Source organism: Sparus aurata, chromosome 1 (assembly GCF_900880675.1).
Source record: "Sparus aurata chromosome 1, fSpaAur1.1, whole genome shotgun sequence".
In the NCBI taxonomy this organism is placed as follows: Eukaryota; Metazoa; Chordata; class Actinopteri; order Spariformes; family Sparidae; genus Sparus; species Sparus aurata.
Window position 1 is genome coordinate 34,614,580 of NC_044187.1, and position 27,063 is coordinate 34,641,642.

The 27,063-nt window shown below is 43.2% G+C and overlaps 1 protein-coding gene across 12 annotated transcripts in view; it reads left to right on the forward strand.

Annotated features, from left to right (window-relative positions):
* rims1b (regulating synaptic membrane exocytosis 1b) overlaps positions 1–27,063 on the forward strand; it is an 87,831-nt gene that overhangs the window by 17,455 nt on the left and 43,313 nt on the right. For all 12 annotated transcript variants that reach the window (XM_030435066.1, XM_030435091.1, XM_030435082.1 and 9 more), the window contains exons 2-6: positions 4,430–4,643; positions 10,542–10,553; positions 11,024–11,044; positions 19,137–19,435; positions 19,995–20,896. In XM_030435066.1, coding sequence (XP_030290926.1) covers positions 4,430–4,643; positions 10,542–10,553; positions 11,024–11,044; positions 19,137–19,435; positions 19,995–20,896 — 1,448 coding nt within the window. The remainder of the gene's footprint in view (positions 1–4,429; positions 4,644–10,541; positions 10,554–11,023; positions 11,045–19,136; positions 19,436–19,994; positions 20,897–27,063) is intronic.

Below are 27,063 nucleotides of genomic sequence, written 5' to 3' on the forward strand. Positions count from 1 at the left end.
TGTAAAGACATCCCAACGTCAGTGTTAAGGACCTCTTTGTTTGCACCTCACACAACATGGCAAATTGGTAGAGTGTACAGTGACCAGAATTACATGTAGCCTACCTCTGTAACAATCTACCGCTAGTGTTGACTAATTTAGGAATGTAACATTTAAGTTAATAACAGAACCTTTCCACTGTAGCCATTTTGACATTTCACAGCAGGCGAAACACAGATATGAAGCTGCAAGTTAGTCCTTGCCACTGCAGCACAATGTCATGTTTACACATCCATCCTTTATTAGCATTTACGTGAGCTGTGATTCTGTCCACCCAGTTGATGTAGCCACATATTAATACGGGTGTGTCATGATAAGGAACCCCTTTCACATTGTACATGGTAACATGACTCATCGCTAATATGAAAAAAAAAACACTGTGTTTTTTCAATGACATTGAAATGCAGCTTTTACACAACAACACAACTACAACATTTAGCAGCTGTAAGTTGACTGAAGAAAGAGTCTGTCCGCTGTATTTGCGCTTCACCACTTGTGAACCCAGGTTTGGTGACTGACCCCCGGGGAGGCAGCAGACTCAGGCCTGTAATCAATGACCACACAGTAGAGTTAACACAGAGAGCAGGTCTTTTCATGGGAGGAAATTCACAGAGTGATAACGTTTTCATCAGTGCGGTTGGGATCACTCACGTATCTCCTGCCGAGTCAAGGTTACGATTAACTTAAAGGTATTGTGCATTTAGGTAGAACTCATGATGTGTATTATGACCAGTGTGCTGACTCAGCCGGCATGAATCTGGACTGTCACACTGTCTATTAATAGGATGTGGATGTTAAATATTGAATGGTGTCGGTGTGACAGTGGCTGCATGGCTGTAGCTGTGTAATGTATATTTCGTATGGGCTGAATTCTTACAGTCACGCTTGTCAGTTGAGGCCCAATTTCACTGTCACTGAATATTGTATGTATTTATGGAATCTGTCATTTATAGTGTGACAGTCTGCCCTTTATCTATTCACTGTTTCTGAGAGCGTGTTCCCATTATGCACTGTGCACCTCTGTCAGTTATCAAATTGGGAAAAAAAAAACATCTGTACAATTAAATAATTAGGTTTTAAAGCTACATCAATCAATATTTCTATATAAACACCTTGTCCAATGACTATGTAAGGTGGAAGGGAGTTGTTGCCAGCCTGTTGTGGTTCCCCCCTATGGAGGAATGAAACTACAAAATCAGAAATAGATAAAGTAGTAAATAAATTGTTCAATTAACAAATGTTATTATTTCCAAATATGTGTTCCTGTATTTCTTTTTTACATCCACATTTATGATTATTCTACAAATAAGGGGGCTGTGTGGTCAAACGTTCACCTATTGGTTGATCAACATCAGAGTGCAAAGACTGACTAAACATGCCTGGTAATTTATTATCATCAGAAATAGTTATAAAAATTCTACATTTATCAAATGCTATTTTTGGTGCATTTAAATGCATATCAATTTATTTACTGAGCCGTTTATTTACGTCTTTATTTATATCTGATGGCGGTGTCAGCCCTGCATTGTCTCCAGGTGAGCAACACATCCGTTAAGACGGGTTAGGAGCCACAAAAGTTTTTTATAATGGTGGTGCGAAGAGGTGACCAGTAAAAGAAATTGAACTATTTAGAAAGAATGTAAATATCTTTACATAAAGGTATATGTGAAGAAAGTAATAATAAACATCTAATGATGTCGAATGTGGACTACAGATTTCACTGAATGGGACTTACTTTTACAAAATTTAAGAGATATCTTTGCGGTTTACCATTTCCTGCGGACATGAAACTGTCCAGACCTTTCCTCCATCCAGAGATTATCAATCAAATGTGATGAGACTGTCCTCGGTGCTGCAGAGCTCCTTTGTGATTTGGATTTGTTTTATTCAAAAAAAGTGGCCTCGCGCAGCTTTAACGGTGCGTGTCTGCTGAATGCGTGGAAGCGCTAGAAAAGACTGATGAAACCGTGGCTCTAAGAACAGGAACAGCTGGTGCACCGACACCCGCTGACACCCAGCATTTGACGCCACCACGTTGTCATGACAACCGGCTGTGCACCCTCTGTTTCTGACAGCTGTTCCCATGGTGCCTGGGCTTGGCTCAGCCTCTGGACTCCCGTAGGCAGGATAGATAGCCTCTCGGGGTCAGGGGTCACGTTTATGACGTCGCGGCCGCGGCGATGTCATGTTGTTTCTCCATCTGAATGATGCACAGATCAGTTCAGCTGAGGTTTGTGTCGACTCTATGTCCATCTTTCATTATTTTAAGCTAAATGATAGCATCCTGTACGTCTATGAGTGAACAGTTACGAATGAAAACATGTATGGGCATGTCAAATTGAAACATGTCTTGAGTATATTTGAGCATGCAGACTCTTTCCACTTAAAATATACTTCCTGGTTTCCACTGAAACCTTTATCAAAGTGTCTGTTATTCCCCCTGTGTTCTTCAGTCAAGCACAGCCAAAGAAAGTGACATACTGTATAAAGAGATCAGAATGGGTGTAAGCGATGTCACAGTGGTGATCTTCAGTATCTTAACTTGTTAGGGTAAACTTTAAAGTGCCCGACCCCGCATAGAGACGGCACAGACGCTTTGCTGTTGAGCCGCCTCTCCTCCCTCCTTCAGACATTATGCAACTCCAGCATTTAAGCAACTTAAACATTACATACCAAATATCTGAGTAACGTGCTTGATATCTGAATACTGGATAGTGTTCGCAATATCAGCCAAAAGGAGCGTTGGCTGTGGGTTAGAGAATGTTTCACTCTTTAACCTTGACCTCAATGTGTATTGTGTCTTCAATGAAATATCCTTTACAGCAACATTTTCGTCACATTTCATTCAACATTCCACGTTACAAAATCGCTGTCCCCGGTCCAACCACTCCTCGTGTCAGCTGATTGGCCAAATGTGTCCCGGTCCGCCAGTCACCTCCCTGTTCCAGCTCTGTATGGTGGCAGTCTGCTGTCTCCGCTCTGGCACCATAGAGACGGTGTAGAAAGGCTCTAGTGAGGAGGAGGAATGTACAACGAGCTCCTGTCAACTCGTTTCCTGGAGTTTTTATTTAGCAACCTACGGAGGGGTGTTTTTTCAGACTGTACGCTTTTTGAGAATTACATAACGCTGTGTTTTGACAGCTTGTTTTTTTTTTCCGCTTTTTTTTTCCAACTCGAAAGTATTCTGTGAAGACTAATCATCGTCTCTGGACTTTGTGAGGGTCATGGTGGAGGACTGTTATCTGTTGTTAAGCTACTGACAGCAGGTCAGGTGTTATGCTTTCTAGCTGTTTCCTACTCGGCAGCCGAGCACAACAGACATGTCTGCTTTCAGTAGACCCAGGTGATCCCAGTTTAACACCATTGAATGTCTTTGGGTGTTTTGGAGTGCTGGTCGGATGAAAATCTGTTTCTTACTTTGGGATTTCTGATCTTGCGCCGGCCGTTTGTTGCAATTTTTCTGATATTTAATAAACTTAGTGATTAATCAATTATGACTCAAATGCTTTGCTACACTTGATATGCATATATTATATACTGTATATTGTAGGAATATTGATGATTTTCTCTCTCTGAAGCATTAAGCAATGAGCACGAGGCATCCAGTGCTAAACCAGTAGGCCTTCCACTCCTACACAGTTTTGTGATCCGCTCATGTTTACCTCAAGAATTGTGAATAGCAGTGCTCAGTCTTGGTGCATTTCTCTCGACGAATAACTCGCAGAAAGGTCTGTAAAGTAAGTTCTCAGCTTCCACTAATAGGCAAATTGACTGCAAAGCTGTGAATGAAGCCATCTCCTTCCCCTCTGTCTCTCTCACTCAGCGAGGTAATTAAAGTGGCTGTCTGGGTCATCTACTGCATATGAGAGCCATGCTATGCTAATGCAGTATTCCTCTGACAGTTCTGTTGAGACAACATTGTGGGTGTTTTCACACGGCCTGATTTGCAATTCACACTCTCGGGTTACGTCCATCATAGGCGTCCCGGGAAGCGGGAGGGGAAAGGCTGTGAGCCTCAGAGAGCCAAACTGAGCTCAAGTTTCATTTAATTGTGTGTATGAATTTCTTGAAAGGCACCTTTCAAGCGAAGCTCTAATTGCCTGTTATTTTGCTAGAATTGAAATGTTGCTCCCAAACACGCGGATGCATAACTTCTCTATTGTTTCTGGTGGATGTGTTTATTTTGAAAGAAGTTATTCAGTTATTCAGAAATTCCGGCACGTCCCGCTTTGCTCCTCTCTTGTCTTTGTTTTTATGAATTATATTTAGGCAGGATGATCTGACTGAACACGTTGAAGGGGAAAAGTTGACCGAATACACAACGTTTTGGAAGTGCATTATGTACCACTAATGGCCAATCTTCTGCTTTTCCGTCCTCTCTTCTTCTCAGAACACTGCACCAGCAGTTTGAGAGCTACAAACAGGAGGTGCGTCGCATCGGGGCAGAGACGCGGCGTCAGCACACCCAGCAGAAGGACGACGCGCCCACCTGCGGTATCTGCCGCAAGACCAAGTTTGCAGACGGCTGCGGCCACCTCTGCTCCTACTGCCAGACCAAATTCTGCGCTCGCTGTGGAGGGCGGGTCTCTCTGCGCTCCAACAATGTGAGGAACCTGAATCTGACCTCCTCCTTTTTCTTTCTCCCTCTCACACTCACCTCATCCCTGCTGTAGCTGATGTTCTGTTGGTCCTTCTGCTTCTGTGTTGTTATCGTCTGCTGTGTTGCTTCCTGGTCACACTTTGGTGAGACCAAAGTGTATTGGAAGAATGGCTTGGCACCAGTCACAGAGCCTTCGAGGCTCATTTTAACTCTGAGGCTGTATTGTTGTGGAATGGTTATAAGTTGGTGCACCTTAATTCACTTGAACGCACACCAGTAACAGCATCTGTGTTGTCCTGTGTCTCCCGTGACTGAACTGCAGCCATCACACAAACATGTTAGACAGCAGCTGAGCTGACCTTCTCAAGCAACATGCCTAAACAAAGATCAGGCCTAGCGACAAAAAGAGAGGCAAAGGTTCAGGTACAAGGTTCAGATAGGGTTATTACAGGAATGCAGAAAGGCTGTAATTAGCTTGTGTTCTCAACAGTTAGAATTGATTCCAATGGCAGCCACGTTCACAATATAAAAAGGTATCTTAAAAGTAAAAGAAATCTTCTCAAAAAACTCTTGTGGCATCATCCACTCCTTTGTTGCCTATCGCAATGCTCAGTTGGAAACAACTACAAGCCCATATTGCTCGAATATAGCTCAACACAGCTTCTGTTTGTTGCAAAGATTATCTGTTTAAATCTGTTAAAAGTAACTATGGCCAGCACACTTACACAAGTTGCAGTTTGCAAGTGTAAACATCTTCGTCACTACTGACACAGGGGTAAGTGTTCCTGGACATATTTTTTATTAAAACAATGAATTATAGAACATAGGGCTACTTAGGCTATGAAGAGACAGTGGAGATACCGCTCAAGCCTTCAAGCAGTGAGTATCTGGCAGGTTTATTTAACATTTATTTTGTACTGTTGATGATCCAGTGGCAGTGAAGGTGGGACACTTGTGATGTCATATGTAAACAGGAGTCTGCAGCCATGCTAGCTTAGCTGTGCTGTAGGGCTAATGCTAATGTGAGCAATTTAACACGCTCACAATGAAAACATGCGAACATGCTGATGATAAGCAGATAATGTTCAAAGCAGTAATAATCATAATTTAGCATCTGAGCATGCTAACATTTGCTAATTAGCACTAATTAGCACATTACTAATTAGCACTGTATTAGTATTTTGCAGGTCCAAAGTACTGGACCTGATATGGAGAAAAATTCAAGAAATCACCCAAGTTATATGAGATCATTGCCCAGTGAATGTGAATGTCTAAAAATCATCCCTCTCATTGATATTGAGATATTTCCCTGAATAAGTCAGGTTTTTTAACTACTGGTGGCGCAAGATGAAAAGTCAGAGGCTTCCTTTCCTGGGAACAAAGCAGGGCTAAAGGGAAAAACAAACAGACTAATAATAATAATAATAAAAAAGACATCTCTGACAATTTATAGAATATACTGAGCAGTGATACTGCTAAGCTACACACTGTAGAGGCACTGTTAAACGATAAAAAAAAAAAAACCAACCCACACAATATCACCAAGTTATAACCATTCATTTGATCTGTGTTGGATCAGTTTGCCATGCATCCATAAACCAAACATGTTTGCACTATTTTAAGACCCAGCCATCTTTAATTCAAGCATTCTCTGGGCTCCCCTCCAACCCGAGAGAGGAGGACCTCCTCCTGGGCATCATACCTGACTATGGGCCCTCCACCCTTGGCCTGCTGGTCCCCAATCTGTTCAGGATCCGCACAGCCCAGCTGGGCCTGAGCTCACACTGGCATCACACGTATGCAGAACTCGAAAGTCAGTGAGAACAGGGGATAAAGATAGTATCCCCTGAATAGATAGTAGCCATTAATATTACTTTCACAGCAGGCAACAGGCTCTAACATGGAAACAAAGAGACGAGACTAGCATGATACAACTGCAGTTTGTAACAAAATAAAACAAATAAAGCAAATGTATTAATTGTGCTCAAAATGTCAGCTTTACTGGTTTAAGAGGACACCAGATACAACAATGTTCAGTACCTGCGTCCTTTACATTTCCCTGTTACATTGTTGTCCACTTTCTGCGTGGGAAAGACATTGAATATTCAAAAATCATCTCTCACTTTAAATTACAATATAAAATAATTTTAAAGATATAGTATGTTCACTTATCACGTTTACTTATCCCAGCCCTTTACAAGGATTCCTGCTAATGCAACAGCTTTATTTGTCAACGTTCCATTAAGGATCTGTTGGAGGATCCTCAAAGAAAAGAGATCTGAACTAACATCTCGCGATTTCATTCATAATTCCTTACAAAGGAAAAAAGGCCCACGACATGTAAATTATCCGGTATTTCTTTTCTGTGTGTACATTTGCGAAACATGCCTTCTGCTGGGTCTGCATGCGTGGGTATGTTGTGTGGGAGGAATGTGTCATGAGTGAGCTCCTTCGGTCTCGCCGTTGCTCGCCTCTGTCCTGGGTCGTCCAGCTGGCCAAGCAGAATAACAGGGTTAGGGAAGTGTGAGCTTTGTTTTATTACATAAAGAACTTCTCCTGCCTGCAGTGGGCTTATTTAACCCACATCAGCAGTTTCCTCCAAAAATGCATTTACACAGTATTGAAATACTGTGTGCTGTGGAGTACACACCACCTGGCTTCATCAGATGTATCCACACATATAGCTAGTGAAGAGGAAAACCAGAAATATAAAGGCATTTAAACTTTTGAACATGAGCATAACTGAACATGAGAATAACTGAAAATGAGCACAAAAAAACAGAACAAAATGTCTTTTACAGTACTGCAGAAAGTAGAAAATGCTATTTTAAATGTACAATGACGAAGATATGGCCAAAAATGTGCATTTTGCAGCCTCCCTGAAGTATCAGCTGGAAGATGTATTTGCGAGGCGAGCTCTCTTCTGTATGTTTCACAAGCTTTCACAGTTTTTAGTGTAATAAATAAACAATATAACCAATAGTCCTATATGTTTTCTTACCGAAAACAAAGGATAACGCAGCACATTTTTAATTATTGTCTCTTTTACCGAACTACGACAAGCTTAACTGCCTTGTCCACTCGCCATAAAACACACGTCATTCGACCTCGACATAAACAAAAGAAAGCTCATCAGAACAGCCTCATTTGGCTAAACACAATCACCTCTGGTTTGGTCGAAATAAGATGTAAAAATATTCCAGCTATACACATTGTTTTTGCCTGCTGTGGATTCCTGCCTCACCTCTTTCCTGTCCCCACCTGCCATGTCCTCCCGTCCCCAGAGAGTCATAGTCCTGGTCAGAGCAGGTCTATCTTCAAACTGACCTCTGTTGGTCTCAGAGGCCGTGCTCAGTCCCAGTCTGGTTTCCAGCAGTGTTCACTGGGAGACTGCTGAGCCTGGAGGAGCTGAGCCCTGTTGCCTGCTGTCAGCTATAAGGGCCACTAGCTGCTTGATTAACTGAGCTAACTAGCTAACTGTAGCTAGTAGCTACAGCAGAGATAATCATGAGTCGCAGTTGGCGGTCACTCTGGTTATATGAAAACCTGTATCCTGAAGTAAACTTACCGTATATACACTATATTGCCAAAAGTATTCACTCATCCATCCAAATAATTGAAATCAGGTGTTCCAGTCACTTCCATGGCCACAGGTGTATAAAAGCAAGCACCTAGGCATGCAGACTGTTTCTACAAACACTTGTGAAAGAATGGGTCGCTCTCAGGAGCTCAGTGAATTCCAGCGTGGTACTGTGATAGGATGCCACCTGTGCAACAAGTCCAGTCGTGAAAGTTCCTCGCCCCTAAATATTCCACAGTCAACTGTCAGTGATATTATAACAAAGTGGAAGAGATTGGGAGTGACAGCAACTCAGCCATGAAGTGGTAGGCCATGTAAAATGATGGAGCGGGGTCAGCGGATGCTGAGGCGCATAGTGCGCAGAGGTCGCCAACTTTCTGCAGAGTCAGTCGCTACAGACCTCCAAACTTCATGTGGCCTGCAGATTAGCTCAAGAACAGTGTGTAGAGAGCTTCATGGAATAGGTTTCCATGGCCGAGCAGCTGCATCCAAGCCATACATCAGCAAGTGCAATGCAAAGCGTCGGATGCAGTGGTGTACAGCTTGCCATCACTGGACTCTGGAGCAGTGGAGACGCGTTCTCTGGAGTGATGAATCACGCTTCTCCATCTGGCAATCTGATGGACGAGTCTGGGTTTGGCGGTTGCCAGGAGAACGGTACTTGTCTGACTGCATTGTGCCAAGTGTAAAGTTTAGTGGAGGGTGGATTATGGTGTGGGGTTGTTCTTCAGGAGCTAGGCTTGGCCCCTTAGTTCCAGTGAATGGAACTCTGAATGCTTCAGCATACCAGGAAATGTTGGACAATTCCACGCTCCCAACTTTGTGGGAACAGTTTGGGGATGGCCCCTTCCTGTTCCAACATGAGCAAGGTCCATGAAGACATGGATGAGAGACTTTGGTGTGGATGAACTTGACTGGCCTGCACAGAGTCCTGACCTCAACCCGATAGAGCACCATTGGGCTGAATTAGAGTGGAGCCTGAGAACCAGGCCTTCCTGTCCAACATCAGTGTGTGACCTCACAAATGTGCTTTTGGAAGAATGGTAAAAAAAAATCCCATAAACACTCCTAAACCAAGTGGAAAGCCTTCCCAGAAGAGTTGAAGCTGTTATAGCTGCAAAGGGTGGACCGACGTCATATTAAACCCTATGGATTAAGAATGGGTTGTCACTTAAGTTTATATGCGAGTCAAGACAGGTGAGCGAATACTTTTGGCAATATAGTGTATGTAACACTGTGTTCCTGCCCCCTCACTAAAGTTGCAGACACAAGTTTTGGGGGGATAGAGTGGCTGTGACAGAGTCCTCAGTCACCCTATTACAAGACACTGAACCCTCAAAACTGCTTTGAAGCTGTTATTTTAACTTAAAAAAGTTACATAATGTTGCTTTAATTTGTGAACAATAAACACAACTACACATCTTTTCTACACACTCCAAAACATGTATTTCTCACTGGGGGTTTTTCACACTTTTAAAAAAGTGCAAACCTGTGAATGCAACCACAGGCTTTATTATTATTATTATTATTATTATTAGTATGATGATTATTATTATGATTATTATTATTATTATTATTATTATTATTATTATTATTAAAGAGGGATTAGCAATAATAGATCTTTAAACTCATCACAGTGTATTAAGATATGAACTTGTGCCCTGAGGTCAAAACAAAGATGATCAAATATTATATCTTACAGATACTTTTTTTTTTAAAAAGAAGGGCTCTCATCCCAGCACAAGCTGTGTCCCTAAAGTGTCTCTAGCAGGTGAAGATTTGAGGATTAAAACACCTGAACAGATTATTATGGGACTGCATAAGGCTGATGGTTAGTAAAGATTAGGTTTGTAGAAGAATATGTTTCGTGTTGCTTTTGGTGTCCCGGTTTTTCCTCTTTGTGCTGAGGAGCTGTGACACATCCACATGTTGTCACAGGTCATGAGTCACACCAAAGTCATGCCAAGCTGGACCATGCATGTCTCCACAGCCTAACACGCCAGTGTTCACACACATTCACATACTGCTGTCCCCTCTGCCTCGCACTCTGTGCATAATATGAAATATGTGTATCAATTCTGCAGAATGTAATTAACAAATGTTTGCATCACATCCTCTTCCCCCCTCCTCTCCTTTGTTTTTTCTTCTCTTTTCCTACAATCTGTCCGATATCACATTCCACAACTTCACCCTCTCTGCGTTTCTATTTCTTCTTTCTTTTTCTCTTTTCTCTTGGATTTCTTCCTGTCCTTTCCTCGTTTGCTCCACCTCCACCCTCACTTTTCTCAATTCTCACTGCTACCTGGACTGCATGCCACAAAGGAGGACAAAGTGGTTAGCATCTTTTTTGTGTTCTTTCTGTGTTGTGAACGTGATGTTTGTGCCACCTTAACGTAAAACAAAAAAAACGCTGGCTGTGTTCAAATCTGAAGCTGAGAGTCCTCTTGTCTGTTGACTTCTACCCTGGAGAGATGCTGTTAAATATAATTTATAGTTTCTTCCATTTTGGCCGAACGTACAATTTCCTAGCTGAAAGAAGAACCAACAACTGCAGATGCAAGAGAGTAAGATATGGGATTGGAACGGAGCCAGTGTGTGTACAAATCCACTTATGGATTACTGACTTAACTGAACAGAGGGAGTCCCTGATGGTTCATAGTTTTTGTAAACTTCTTTTTCTCCGAGCGTTCACTGTGCAGTGTGAGGTGTGGAGCCGTCTGGAACTGTGCCCTCAGAAGATTTCCTCCCCAGTGTAAACCCTGACTAACTCTGTGTCCATTGTCTGTCTCCTCCCCCTTGCAAAGTGTCTCATAGTGAAGGACAGGGTAAGGCTTGCTGGGTGATGGATTTTGATGCATGGGTCACCACTGTTGTCTCCCCTTCACACTTGGGTCTGTCCTCATTCACAGCATCAGAACAGGAATTCAGACCCGCTATCAGTCTCACAGATGATTGTGCTTAAGGGATCCCAGGGCAGCTGGCTGATGATGCTGCATCAGTACTCTAATTCTGAGAATGAATGCAGACCCTGGCGGGCAGAGCGAGCATGAGCCATAATATAGGCTGTCTACAGGGGTGTCCGACCCTTGTGACCCATCCTGACCCCTCTTCCTATGGCTGTAGGCATGGCTGTGCTGAACGAGGGATACTAGAATAAATCCTAGACTAAAATGGGGATGGGAGATTGGCATTAAAGCTGGCATGCATACTGTATTAGAAAGCACTCTACCCTACAGACCATTTATCTGAATGCACAATGAATGCACACTCATGCCTGTGCATGCTTTCCCTGCCTGTGTGTTTGAGACCAGACCAGCCTTGCCATGGGGAGACGGGAGGGGCCCAGGTATATGTTCCACTTTGTTTTACTTACGAGTTCCTGTTAATGCGTGGTCAAAAATGTTGCCCACATGTCGTTACTGCTGGGTCCTGTCAAAGTCACAAATGGTGAAGAGAATTTTAGTTTGGGATGTCGTTGAGCCTTTGAATGGTCGGGAAGAGGATTCATTGTTTGACCGTAAGGTAAGGCAGCGAAAAAGTCAGAATAGAAACGGGAAAAGTTGACTCTTGTTCTTCACACAGGCTTTTGAGGTGCTGCTATAGGCCTGCACCTGCCAGTGTATCCTAGCCACAGCTCACTTCTCTCATTTAGCCCATGTTTCAGAATCTCAATGTTTTTGCACTCGTATTAAGGGCACGACCTCCGAAGAGGACAATTTAAATCACAAGCAGTCATGATGAGGGTAGTGAATTGAAATAATGAATTGGGAATGATGGGAGAAATAATCTGTTCAATACAGATTCTGATCATTTATACAGAAGGGAGAGGCAGAATTTGGAGGTTGAATTACTGTCAATAAGATTATTATTGTTATATTGTTTTGACATCAACCCAGTCATGAGCAGAGTAGCAGATGGTTTGTGTCTACTTTGAGCTGCGAAGGCCAGGCAGGAGTTGAGCTTGGTTGGAACCCATCGCGCTGGATGTGGTGGTCAGTAACCTCTTCACGGCAAACTCTGGGTAGTGTTGTCCCTGAGGCGCTGTGTGGTTATTGGTTGACGAGTTCTACCGGGTCTCTCTTCGGCAGTGGTTTTGCGATGGAACTTTTCCACAGGCTTTTCCACTAGAAGCAGCTTAGTGGTAGAGGACGGGGCAGAGAGAGAGAGAGATCCAGGCAGACTCTCTCAAGCCGGTTGATGGCAAAAAAGCATACGTTGTGTTTTGGTGCTGGTTTTGGTGCTGGTCTATGCTGTTTTTTTCCAGCAGGGGAAGAACATTAACTTCATGCAAATAAGTGTTAAACAAAGAGAGGCCACAGAGCGGGCGCACTACAGACTAACTCATGATTTAGTGCCCGGCTGACTTGAATGGAGATAAAATAATTTAATCGTGCGTCTTTTCTAGACTTTTGCAATTTTATTGGACTTAATGGCTTGGTTTAAAGGAAAAAGTGTTTTTGGGCCCCACTGCATCACTTGATGATGTAATTACACGATTTGGCCACTACAAAATTGGCCTCAAAGCCTGACGCTCTTCCGTGGGGCGTGATCTCGATGATGAGGCCAGCTGTCTTATTTGCAGAGGAAGTTCCAGTCAAGCCAACCCGTTAAATAGTCCTCCTCCTCTTCTTCGTTGGTTTTACTGGCAGACTGAAAACAACACTGCCATCCACTGTATAAGCTTATATAACATCATGCTATTCTCTAACGGGTGTGCTGTTGAGTGAGTGAAAATGGTATGCGAAGCTCTAAAAATAGAAAATCAAGCTGCTAAAAGTCTCCTATTGACCCCATTCCCACTTCCTGCAGGTCGGTGATTTTTAGCGTAACTGTTGCGCCGGAAACAGGGAAAAACAACAAGCAACCAGTCAGTCGCATGGAACCAGTGACAATGTTACATTTATACCCGGTTTGTACAATATCCTTATCTATGTGCTGCCACCGGATGTTGATAACCCGCCATCATTACGTGCGACAGGGAAAAACATCAGAATATGACGTGTTCACCTGGGTCAATTGACCCGAATAGCTCAATCTTAGTGGGTTTAAGTGGGATTTTTGACCAGTGGAAAAGAGGTATTAGTCAAGATGCGTAGTAATATAGAAACAGTTAACCATAAATGATCAGTAGATGGCAGTATTGTCACACATGAGCAATGCAACATAAATCTTAAACGAATAACTCAGGCTTGTGAAGTGTTAAAACAATGGAATTTTCTGTACCTTGAACAAGAGTTTGACTGAATGGGATGAACATAAAGACAAATTAATAAAAAAGTTACTTTATAATGATCTGAAAGTGTGCTGCAAAGGTAGAAGAATTTAACGTTCAGTCAACTTGGTATGCGGGCAGATTTACGATTCCTTCTCCACACTGTAGTGTTACTTACCATTTGATGTTGATGTCCACAGTCATTAAAGCAAACAGTCAATATCATGACCACCACCACAGATGAGGTCTGATTATTCTTAAACTGTAGAACAGACCCTATCTTTATCATGTGGTAGTGTCATTTGTCCTTTCGGCCCTGATATTTCCACCAGGCCTCTATTGTAAAACAGTTTGAGACGTTATTTAAAGCTACTCCCTTTTTGGTAGCTGGCAACGTCTCCAGTCTGGAGAGCTTTTCTATGATGGTTTTGTGGCTGTTAAGTGGGGAGGAATCAGTGTGTTGAGTGTGCCTCAAATGACCTTGTTGTGGGATGTAACAGGGCTGCTGGCTTTCTTGGCATAGTAGCAAAGATAAAGCCATATGTGAAGACTGGCTGATTAAAGGAAAAAATGAAAGATGGGGAAAAAAACCACTGGACAATTTCCAGACACCGGGAAAAAAAGTGTTGTCAACAGATGAATTGAAGTTTGAGGTGTTTGGATCATATAGAAGAACTTTTGTGAGATGCAGAACTAATGAAAAGATGCTGAAGTGCTTGACGCCATCTGTGGATGGAGGAAATGTGATGTTCTGGGGGTACTCTGGTGCTGGTAAAGTGGAATTTGTGCAGGATTAAGGGGATCTTGAATAAGCAAGGCTACAACTGTGGTCAGTTATGTATATTATTCGTTAATACTAATACAGTAGAATTGAATACCCTTGATACGCACTTGGTATGATAACTGCACCTTAAAAATAGTACACTACAGCAACCCTAGTATGCTGAATGTTGGACCAGACTATTTATGATGCCACAAATAATGCTTGTAGATCTGCCTCTTAAAACCAAATTATTAATGAGTTCAGAATACATTTTTACTTTTCACAACAAACGTGAAAACAGCCTTTTAGTATAAAAGATACATCAGATACATCATTCTAAGCAGTGACGCTCAAATATTCAACTGTAGAAACACGAAGAAAACACATTATTGACTGGGGGGGAGAATTAAAGCATGGCCACACACTTTAATCAGGTGTTTTTTATCATAACCATCATGACTTGATCTTAATATATTGGGAATGTTAACCCATACTGAGTGGTTGTTGTGCCTGAAAACTATAATACCTTTACCATAGCGTCGTCACATCATAAAGCAGAGTTACATTTCAACAGTGATTTGTAACAGTTTTGGAAGGCACAGACGAATGATGATGACCTGTTCAGACCGGGAAAAATCTTATAGGTGTCATTTTGGAAGAGTGTCGTATAAACATACAGCATTGTGTTGGTGAATCTGGAGGACTTGTTGGGTAATGTAGAGCACTGGGTATTCTCTGTGAACCTGAGATCAGAAATGCAAAACCTGAGTGGATTTACAGCCACAACAGCTCTGCTTTGCTTCCTCGCCACTGAACGCGTTTGGCCTGCTTGCAGACTTGATCTACTACCTTATTCGAGGAAATGGAGCATTATGTCTTTTGCGGCCGTCTTTCTTCCCACCATACAGGATTTACCATTCCCTGAACGATGGCAGTTTACACCCAGTGCTGCCTCATCTTTCATTCTGTCGAGGTGTGTGTATGTGTGCGTTTGTGTGTGTCTGTGAGTGTGTGTGTGTGTGTCTGTGAGTGTGTGTGTGTGTGTGTGTGTGTGTTTGCTGAGGGCAGGGTCACTGCTCACGCTCACTTAAAGCCAACCACACCCTCCTCCCCACTGCCCGCCACCACCTAAAGCTCCAATCTTTTCTGCCCATTTAAGGAAAAGCTGATGTTCACACAATTCGGGCCTAAATGAATGCTGCTCTCGCCGTGTGCCGCTGCTGCTGCTGCTGACAGAGCTGCACGTCTTCACCATTTTGTCAGCAGATGAATGGAGCGGTGCTGGGGGCAGGCGATGAAGGCAAGAGGGTGTGGGATAGAGAAGTATGAGTGACAGGCGTTTGGTGTCTTCATTTGTCAAGTCAGCCAGGTGTTTCAGTTGAGCTGGAGGGTGAGGAGGCGTGAAAGGAAATAAGAAAGGAAAAGGGGGGAATGGAGGAAATGTAAAGGAAGGAACAGAGGACAGGGAAAGTAAAAAAAAAAACAAAAAGGAAAGAGAAGAAAATGAATGGTTAGGAAAGGAAAGGAGTAAGAACAGGAGGGGAGGATATGAAAGGAAAGGGACGACAGAGAGGAAAGGAAAGACGGGAAGGGAAAGAAAAATTGAGATGAACATTGAGATGAGAGAGAGTGGGAAAACAAATTTAACAAATAAATGGAAAGTAAGAAAGGGAAAGAGAAGAAAATAACGGGCCGGGAAAGGGGGAAAAAAGAAGAAAGGAGGTCAGAGGAAAGCAGGAAGAGAAAGAAAATGGAATAAATGGAAAGAAACAGAAACAAGAGGAGGGAGAAAAGAGACAGAAATGAGAGCCGAGTAAAGGAAGGGAGATGAAATGAAATAAGGGGAGGAAAAGGAAGGAGAGGAGACCAAATCCATGTTCAGGTTCATATCAGATAACAAACGCGATGCTGACTCGAGGCGGTCTAAATGGCATTTGTGCGTTTTTTGTGTGTTTTTTTGGGGGGGGGGTTTTCTGTTGTCATTGTCCTTCGGTACTAACACGCGCTCTAGTTCTGTCTTTCTCAGTTTTACAGCAACACACACCCACAGACACACACACTGCTTTGTCCCCCTTTGTCTCACCGGCTCTTCTATGTGATTTGGTTACCATGGAGAAGCACATTTTTTAGGCAGAAGGAGGTTGACATTATTACATGAGAGAGATGGCACTGCTTATTCTCTACACACACATCTCGCCCACAGGCAGACGCCCACGCCACGCTCTTCTAGGCAAGAAGGTTCTGAGAAATGTCCTACATATACATACTGTACACTTATCTGCACACACACACACACACATTCTCAAGGTACAACACACTTGACAGCATGCAATGAGGCAGCGGGATGAACTTGAAGTGACACTATGGCGGGCTGCCACTGGACGGTGCTAGTTGATTGGTCTGCTTTGCTGTGGCTTTGACATGCTCCGGCTTGTCTAGCATCAAGCACCAGTGCAAATACACACACACACACGCACGCACGCACACACACACACACACACACACACACACACACACACACACACACACACACACACACACACACACATACACACAATTAATTCCCCCTACAATATCCTTCAGACTATCCAGGAATACAGAGCACAGTCACTCCAGTGAAGGATTATATGTATTATATTCTTTTTGTGTGTGTGTGTGTGTGTGTGTGTGTGTGTTTGTGTGTGTGTGTGCACGCGCCCATGTATTCTATAACTTCTTTATTGTTTACTACCGCCCCCCCCCCCCCCCCCCCCCCCCCCCCCCGTCTGTAGCGTTCAGGCTTTAAAGCACATATCAAACACATGGAGCCATGCCTTTAGGAAATGAGATCGTTTCTTTAGCGTTTGAGAACACACTGGGCCATGAACAGTCGTCCCATGACGTTCCTTCTATATGATGCTCTCATTCAAGGATTAAGCCCTTGGATTATGAGTATTTACTCCCCTTCATTGGCAGGGACTAGCAAAGCAACCTATAGATAATCACATGCTGATTGACCCTCAGTTCTAGGGCTGAATTTTTTTTATTCCCGTGCCAACATGGTGCTTCACACATACCAACACCAGAAATATTTTATTACTGAGAAATATTAACTCCCTTTGTGCGATGTAGAAAATAAGAATAATTCTAAAAAATCCCAAAACCTACAATCCCTGTGATATGTCAACGGCAGTTTCTGGCTTTTTTGTGTGACAGTGAAATGGTATAGACCTGATTTGGAACCAGCGTGTTCATTGACTGTATGTCAGTGATGTTAAATGGGTTTTGATATAAATGATCCAATCATTTCCCAGCTGAGATCCTGTGAGACAGCTGTTCACACATCTTTGTGACTGTATTCTACAATTTTCTTTTGGGATGGTTTGACTGTCAAAGTGTTTTATAGTTGGGGTGGTGGGGGGCTTTATAGGTTAGAAGTTGTGATGTTACGATGTTTGAGCTGGTATTGTCAGCTGATGATGAGTTGAATAATAGTGAGGAGCTGAAAGGATTACAGGCCACTGCTAATCTGTGGCCCCTCAGCTGAGGTAAAGAGGTGTCGAAAGACAGGGAGAGAAAGAGACTGCAGTGTGTGGCTGGGTGGCTGCCTGACAGCTGTGGGCCGTGCGGGCAGCTGATTTACTTTAGATTAGTCTGGACATGCGCCAACTAGGATTCAATCAGGCCATGATGAATGTGCTTTGGCGCGCTGACGGCTAACTGCTAGCTGCTAAACTGACTGTTAACGGTCCATCCCACTGGCGATCAAGGAGTAACATTTTGGGGTTTCCGCAGGTGCCAGAGGTGTTTTGATTACAACCCGTGCCAAGGTTTTTGCGGCGGAATACAAGAGACAACCGTGTTTCCTCTTTGCTTTGGATTTATTCTCTGAAAAAATAAACCGCTGGGATTATAAATACGGAGGGAGATAAATCCTGTTTCTGTGCTGTCGAAGTGAGGTGATATTCAGTAGCGATGGCTACATGTGAGTATCTGATGCTGTCGGAGGGTTTGATTTCTTGGATGGAGAATCAAATGTTATCAAGGCTGGTGTACATGGCTGTGGTCTTCAGTCTTACTGAGTGATAATGCATTCATTGAATGTTAAAGGATAAATGAAGGATAATCGTTGCCTGCATGTGCAAAGATGATGCACTGACTAGAATACCTTTCCCCTCCCTCCTTTAGAATGAAAACAATGCATATGTATACAGTACAATGGCGACTGGGACTGATCCATTCTTCCTCATCTTCCACAAAATTCTTTGCAGCCCTCTTTAGTGTTATCTCTTTAAATACTAGTACACTTTATCATGTATCATAAACAAGAGCATGTGTTTTTTTAATGGGTTACAATGCAATAGGAGTCAATTCACAGCAATAGAGCAACAGGGCAGGTGAAGCATGGGTGTTCCGTAGTTTCTAAAATTTGACAGAATTTACCATAGAATCACAGAGCTGTGTTCACGGGTATTGCATTAGGCAGAAATATTAAAACGGACCATCTGTCTGTCATATGTGAGTGCTCTCTAATATTTGATGAGCTGTTGCAAAGAAAGAAAGGGAAAGCATGTTGGGGAACACTATGTTTTAATTTAGATTTTAAAAAATGCTAAGCTATTGTCATTTATTTGAGCTACAGTTGGTGTTTAGCAGACAGGAGACTTTTTAATGTCTAGAAGACGTGTATCTGCTCCCATAAGGTTAAAATGCTGCATTCTTTTGGTGATAGACTTTATCCTCAATAAAATTATCTTTTAGCGTGTAACTGTTGACAGTCCTGCAGACCTTTTATCATAGGCATGTCTACCGACTTTTTTTTTTTTCTCGTGTTCTATCTATTTAAGATAAGAAAATCCTATGTTGATACCCAGAGGGAAAATTGCCAGTTTTAATTGTCAGTTTAATTGTTAATACTACTGAATCCACTTTGCAAACACTGTTGTCCTTTCCTCCCCTGTAGGTAATGTGGGTATGCAACCTGTGCCGTAAACAGCAAGAGATTCTCACCAAATCAGGAGAATGGTTTTCGGGGTCAGGGGTGCGGCCTGGGAGCCTGAGCACCTCCTTGATCAACCCAGCCACTGGAGGTGAGGCGCAACGGGACAGGAAGCTACTACGCTCCAGGTCCCAAGCCCCGCCCAGCACCAACTCCAACGCAGGGCTGCCTGACGGGACACAGCCGCCCGCTGGTGTCCCTGCTGCCAAGGGCGCAGACACCATGCCCGGCTCCCGCTCCCAAAGTGAACCACCTAGAGAAAAGTAAGACCTCAAGACACAATCACAGCTCCTGCTTCTTCTCTATGCTGCAGCAGCTGACACTACATATGCTTTACATGTACAGCCTGTAGCTTTTTCTTAATTAACATGGTGGGAATTCAGAACTGGAGAACAAGGACTATATTTTTTTAAAAACTGAGAAAGCCAGGACTGCTTGTTGACTAAAGCTCCTCTTGTTTTTTAATCTCTGTGGTAAAAAAAGCAGCACATCTGTGCATGTTGTAGTTCAACCAATGGAGAAGCTGGGTCACAGGTTTAAGTCTTAAGAGATCTTTGATTGAATCCTTTTGTTTTAATTCAGTGGGCGAGTTAGGTAAGAATTAATCACGTCTCATGTTGGTTTTTTATGTGTTCGTATAAAAGTCACCAAGGTTTCACAAATATTGAGAGAAAAGCTCTGAGCACAGGATATTTTTTATACAGGATATTTATCATATCACAAATGCTAGCGTTGCTCCTAGTGGAAAAGTTGCACCTGTCTTCATGTCTGTGTAAGTCAACTACTTTGTGCCTGGGTTTAATGACTGCTCCTCTCGCATAGGAAAAGGCCAGTCTCCCTCCATGAACAAAATGGTAAGGGAGGCATGGGGCGAGGTAGTGGCCGGAGACCTGCCGGGAAGCTGCCGACTCAGTCGTCCCTGGATGAGCGAGTGGTGCCTGGGGACAGAGGAGAGAGACGGTTGGGAGATGGACGGAGGCTGGAGAAGATCCATTCTCAGGACTACGAGGATGGGCAACAGAACTTGGGTCACTCAGAAACACACCGGAGACGCCCAGAGGATGAAGAGCAGAGGGAGCGCCAGCGGCGTGAGGAGGAGTTCCAGAACCGTTACCGTAGTGATCCTAACCTGGCAAGATACCCTGTGAAACCACAGAAAGAGGAGCAGGAGATGCGCATGCATGCTAAGGTGTCCAAGGTACGCCATGAGCGACGACACAGTGATCTAGCAATCAATGAGGTTGGACTGGGACCCGGTGAAGGAGGAGGTGGAGGCAGTGCAGGGGAGGTGCCTGAAAACCGTCTGGCCAGGAGGGGTGGAGGTGGGGAGGGAGACCGCAAGGCTGTCTTGGAGAACCACCGAGCCTACTCTGTGGATAGGACCGTGGGGGTTGGAGGGAAAGCTCCACCTGCCGGAGGTGGAGTAAGATCAGGACCCCAACCTGGGGGACCGCCGCCTCCAGATTGGGGCCCAAACAAAGGCCGCCTGGATCCTGGAACAACACGGACACCAAGGGACAAGGGTGGGGAGAACCTGCTGAGGAAGGACTCTCAGAGCTCGGACCAGTCGGAGTCTTTGCGGCCGCCCCCTCCACGGTCATACAAGAGCAAGCGCGGAGTCAACAAGAGGCAGATGTCCATCAGCAGCTCAGAGGAGGAGGGCGGCTCCACGCCCGAGTACACCAGCTGTGAGGACGTGGACATGGAAAGCGTCAGCGAGAAAGGTCAGTCAGACAGATGTGTTCGATCCACCAGCTTACTAAGCAAAATATGTCCAAACTTGCTAACCTTGCACTGTTTGCTATCTGTCATCCATTTCCATACATTGGACACTGTTATAATCATGGGTGAAGCCTAAAAGTCTCGGCTGTTTTTTTTTCTACTCCCCAAAACTTGTTAATGAGCTGCTGCAGATCTCACCTATCTCACGTGCCCTTCCTTAATCTGCACATGTCTGCCTGAATCATAAAGAACTTCATCTGATCACTGCATTTGCTGTATTCTCATCATCGTCAAGAGCAGTCTCAGACTTTGATCTACTGTACACTCATCACAGCAGTAATAGGTTTGATGGCTAATTGTAGCCTGACCTGCAGCTGCACACACACACACACACACACACACACACACACACACACACACACACACACACACACACACACACACACACAATGTTTTTCAGATGAAAGACGGTTGTAAAGATTCACTGACCCTAAAACATTTGAGTAAAATGCTAAAGTTCCATTGCATTTTTCATGGCCACATCGTCCCGGCCCCAGCAGCTAAAATAGCCTTGGTAGTAGAAATACAATAATGTGCAAACAAAGTCAAGAGATATTTTGGTTCATAAGATTATTCTAATACCATCACATTCTAATTTCAGGCAGTAAAACTATACGATAAGTGATAGGATGAGGCACCCACCCAGCGCACAGTGCATTACTGTGTGTCATCTACACCTCTGTGCTGTGGCTAAACCCTGGTGCGCTCAGGACAGCTCTCATTTATTTGGAGAGTCCCTGTGATTTAGGCCAGCAGATTTGTGGAATTAGGCCAGTGGCTCGCTTGCTACGTAATGCTTCTCACACAGCCAGCTGCACCAGCCAACCACAGTCGACCAGCTAGATTCAAGCCTGGTTGTGGCTGCGTGGTTTCTGCTAGCTCCTTGCAACCTTGCTAGGTATTTTGCAGCTGCTGTTAGAGGGGCGATGCCAGCCTGTGCTTTAAGCCACGGGAGAGCCTCTAAGTTCAAGAGTCGCTAGGTAGAGTTGGCTGCGCTCCATCAGCTTATCTCTCTCACCGGTCACAGAAGGGGCCTATTCCAGATGTTTTAAACCAGATTACTATAACTCGGGGACTGGTAATGGGTAGATGGTGTGGATTGAGATTATTAGCTGTTTTAAACACTGTTTAGCTAGCTGGGCCTCAAAACAGGATGTTCGCTTTTAGTCTATTCTGTGGCATGAGGGAAGTTTTGCAGGTGAATGTGCATTATATGAATATAGAGATGTATGATACATTAGGTTAAGTGGGATGGTAACATAGGGTCAAGTGCTGTTTTTCTTTTTTGAAAAGAAATTGCATTTTACGATCTGTTATTGCTCCGGGGTTGGTGTCAGCTGATTGCATTAACTGTAGACCAACAGTCTTGGCAAGAGAGGCTTCGGCGTCAAGAGGTGGTCCGGGTGTTACTGCAGGTTTATGAGACGTGATAAACAACCTCGTGTTATGAGTCCACAATTGATGTGCCTTGTAATAAAAGGGTAGGACCCCCCAATTAAAAGATAAGCATCTTTGTTAGACTGCTAGCTTCTTCAGATTAATGCATGAAACAAACATAAAAAGCATAACATTTCAATCACATTTTCCACATTGTTGGCACTCTTAATCACTTCACTTAATTTGCCGTCTTCTTCCACGGTGGTTTGATCGCCCTGGTATGCAGAATTAGTGCCATCATTTGTTCTCAATGCGCCCACCTCCTAATATTCACATCACAGTAGCGTAAGGAAGCATGCAACGGTCAATTTGCTAGTTCTTAGAAACGTGTCTAGAATATACCTTTTTAATGGATGGAACCTTGATTACTGGCACTTGATCCCCTTTTAAGTTGATACTGTGAACTTGTTATTAAACAGATACTTATTTACACATCCAACAGTTACAGAGCACCACTATCATTCCATACTGAGTCTTTTTGGCCACCTGGCAAATCCAGGTCCAACAGTCAACCTATTTTAGCTGTTTTAGTCTCTACAAACGCCTGAGCCAAGGCTACTGAGTGCTCCACTATGTTCATCAGCGAGTGGAGCTAGTCAATGAATCTATTAGACTGAAAGAAAATAAATTGCCAACTATTATGATAGTCAAGTAATCATCATCATTAATCAAGTCATTTTTAAGCAATACTGTTGCCAGTTTCAGTTTCCTTAATGTGAAGATTTGCTGCTTTTCGGGGGCCCCAGTAGCTCAGTTGGTAGAGCATGCGCCCCACGTATAGCGGCTATGTTTCCACTGCAGTGCCCCAGGGTTCAGATCTAACCTGTGGCCCTTTGTTTCAGGTAATCCCCACCCTGTCTGTTTTCACCTGTACTATCTACATGCTTTATTGCTTTTCTTTGCTATTTATGATTGTAAATGAAAAGTAGTTAAACTTTGAAAGCATGTGCCTTCCCAGTATTTTATTTTTTGGTGCCAAACCAAAGTCATGCAGTACATTCCAACTGCTGCATACACCAAGTTATAAAGGGAGCACACACAGAAATTGCTCTCAATTCCCCCAATTTATTCTACATTTTGGCCTCGCGGCCAAACAGCAACTTAATTCAAGATATTTATTGAACTAATAAGGAACATGGATGAATGAAAAGGCTTGAATGAATTGTAAATGTAGTTATTAAACTATTGCCGACAGAATTGATGAATCGGTGAATGAATTTTAGAAAAAGCGATTCGAAAGTACAAAAAAAAGGGGACTACTTCACTTAGATAAAAAGCAATGATAATTTAAGAATAAGCTCTGCATCGACCGTCAGACAGAAAGCATGAAGAAGGTTATGTTCGACTTTTCTGCTTTGATGGACGTGCTGATTATGAGGAGAACTTCCTGGAAAGCGCCAAGATGGTGAGCAGACTCTGTGATTGTCAGGGGTCAGGACACAGCCAGATGTTGACTGCTGTACAGTAGGTTCTGTGAAGCAGCTGGTCTCGCTTCTTCTTGCCGATTCTTGCAGGCTCAGACGAGGCCTACCTCAGGCCACAGAGGAGACACGTCATCATGTGATCTGTGGTCTTGATGCATTCAGGGGAGGACAACACAATGCATGTTTCAGTTTCATTCTGGAGTTCATTCTTCAGCTTTTCACCCAGTCACCCATATTGCCTGATGCTGCATGGCCAAGCAAGGGGGCTTTACCACGGAGAGCCCAAAAAGGGGTGATGAGCAAAAGCCAAAAATCAGGATGAGAGGTGAAGGGACAAGAGAGAAGAGGAGAGGTGACATGTGTTATAAACTTGTTTTGGAAGAAAGAGGATCTTTGGCACTCCTTTACAGCACATCAGGGGCAGTTTGGGGTTCAGTATCTTGCACAAAGGCATTTCGACATGCAGACCAGGGGAATCCAACCAGCGGCCTTCTGATAACAAGACGTGGCTCTAAGAGGCCCCACTTAAAAGGGACGAAGTAACATAACATTTTTTTTTACAAATGCAAAATGATAATACAAGTCAAATCATAAGTAAATCAAACTGGTTAACTTTAAATTCACTGATGTGGTACGGGCATTTCCGTATATCATTAAGTGCTGAGGGTTATACTGAAACTCATCCGGTAGTAGAATGGAATCCTGAAAATTTGAGAAAAAAGAGAGGGGAACCAGCTAGCGAGGAAAACGTTATATATTTATCTTGAGTCTTGATAGATGTAAGACATAAGGATGAGGATGCAAAGTCTGTGGTGGTGGCACAAGGCATGTTTTCTCAGTTCTGTTCCTTGTCATTCTTGACACCCTTTCTCCTTAAGGTCAGAGGTCATTGGGCCTGTGTGTCTCTGTGCACTCCAACACAGGCTCAAAGAGATCCAACCATCAACATGATTTTGAAAGAATGTAGTTTATTTGTATATTCCTGTGTCTGGTCCACTTAACCTGCCTTTATACTTATGGTTACTCAGCAGTAAATGATTTTTTTAATATTCTATAGACTAAACAATTAATCAAATAACTGTGAAAATAATATGCAGATTAATCAATAATAAAAAAATTGTTAGTTGTGGCCCCACCAGCTATTTGGTGCTCAGCAGATAATGCATAATGGCTTATTCAGACCCTTTTCACTGAAAAGCTGAACAATGAGCTGAAACTCAACATAAAGCCAGCAGGAGTTTTAGATCCAGGTGATGATTCATCGCTTTAAGCAACCTCTTTCCCCAGTGTTCAGCATTAATGCATTGCTATTGAACAAATATCGATTATTGCCACTTTAAGTAAGATTTTAGATGTTCAAAGTCAGATGACGTTTGTGTCGTCATCATCTATGTTGTTGGTTTCATCGGTTTTTAATGGTCTGTTAATGGTGTTTGAATGCTGGTTTGATTGCCCAGTTGGACTTTGTTTAAGCCCTGCAGAAGAAGTGGGCAAAAAACATTCTTGAACATATCGAACCGAGACTAACTGGATCTATATACGAAACAATGTCAAGACAAATAAGAGAAGGCAACTTTACACAGTGATGTACACAGTAATGTCTGGTGGAAGGGTTCTGTTTGTAGAAATAAGTTTGTAAAGTCAGTAAATGGTCCATATTTAATCTATTGATAACTTGTCTGTGTTTTTCCACCAAGTGCCTGTCTAACAAGTAAACATAAGCTTCAGTAGTTTTAAGATAGAAATCTTCTAGATGAGATTTGGCAGTTTCCACATCTAACTGGATTATAACCATTGATTTATGACTGACATAAAAAAAGCTTAGTAGCTATTAATTTGTTCATATTTCTTGAACACTACCTATAGTTTCATATTAGTATGACGTAACCTGACATAATGGATATTTTTGAATGCATCCAGCCTTGTGAAGCGTTCTGTCTACTATATTTGTTAAGCAAAAAGTAGTAAAGGACATGGATTTAAGGCCATGCGTGCATACAGCTCAGATTACCAGCTTTGATTCCCCCCCATGCTCATCAAAAAACAAACATGATGTATACGAGGAAATTGTTATGTAATTTTCATGCGGAAACAGCTGATTATATGTTCCGAGAATTCTCTTAGCAGGATTGGTGTAAACATCATTTACGTTGTGGTTTATACAGACTGGGATTTGCTAGCTCTTGTTGTGGTCATCGAGTGAGCCCCATATGCCTTCATTAAGAATTTAAACATACAAACAGTGCTCCATAAATCCTTATTTTCCACCCAAGGAATAAGTACAATAAAAAAGAACCTTTTACTTCCTTCTCTGTGCTACCGTATCCAGTCCACCCAGCCATCCAGTCCATCACATCTAGTGTGATGAGCTGGAAAATATACTGCGACAAGAGAATATGTCAGTGGCAGAGAAGAGAGGCTATGATATCACTGGGTGATAAATACTAAAAGCAGAGAGTCTCTCTGCCCCTGGCTGATGAGTCAGCTGGTCTGAGTAAATGGCCTATAGGCCATCTCACAATAGTGCAGAGCCTCACTGTTTCACATATAGTCTATTCCTCAGCCCAGTGGCGGTTCTAGACCAGTTTTAATAGGGGGGCCAGGTTGGGGCCGGCTTTTTTGTTAGGGGGCACATACAACCCAAAAAAAAGGATAAATCCCTCATTCAGGCAAAGCAGTGTTTACAATTTCAGCAATTTTGATTGGGTAGTAAACTGCTGAGACACTTTATTTCTGCCTTTCCCTTCAGAACAAAATTATTGCAAGAAATCTGTCATTGGATTATTAATGCAGACTCCCTGTCAGGGGGGCCACAGGGGGGTCCAGACTCAGAGTTACGGGGGCACTGGCCCCTGTTGGCCCCCCCCTAGAACCGCCCCTGCCTCAGCCTGATGGTCGAGTTAGGTAATAATCTATACAATCTCAGGCCTGATCCTAGATTTGTATAAGGGAACATGTTGTTAAGTGTTTTTGAGGACGTGTGGTCAGTGGACATTTTAAACATACTGTTTAGCCTGACATATTCCAGAATAGGTGTATCTCTTCCTTTTAGAATTGTATTGTTTCCTATTTTTTCTACTCCCTCGTTGAAGCAGATGTCATGGTGCATGATAGCGACTTTGTTTATCAATCATGATTCGATTTGATATTTTTGGTACTTTCGAAGCTAGCCAGCGTGATTCACGCATCTGGTCAAGCCAGTCAGGGTTGAACTCGCCACACCTGGTTGAAATGAATGGAACTGGATT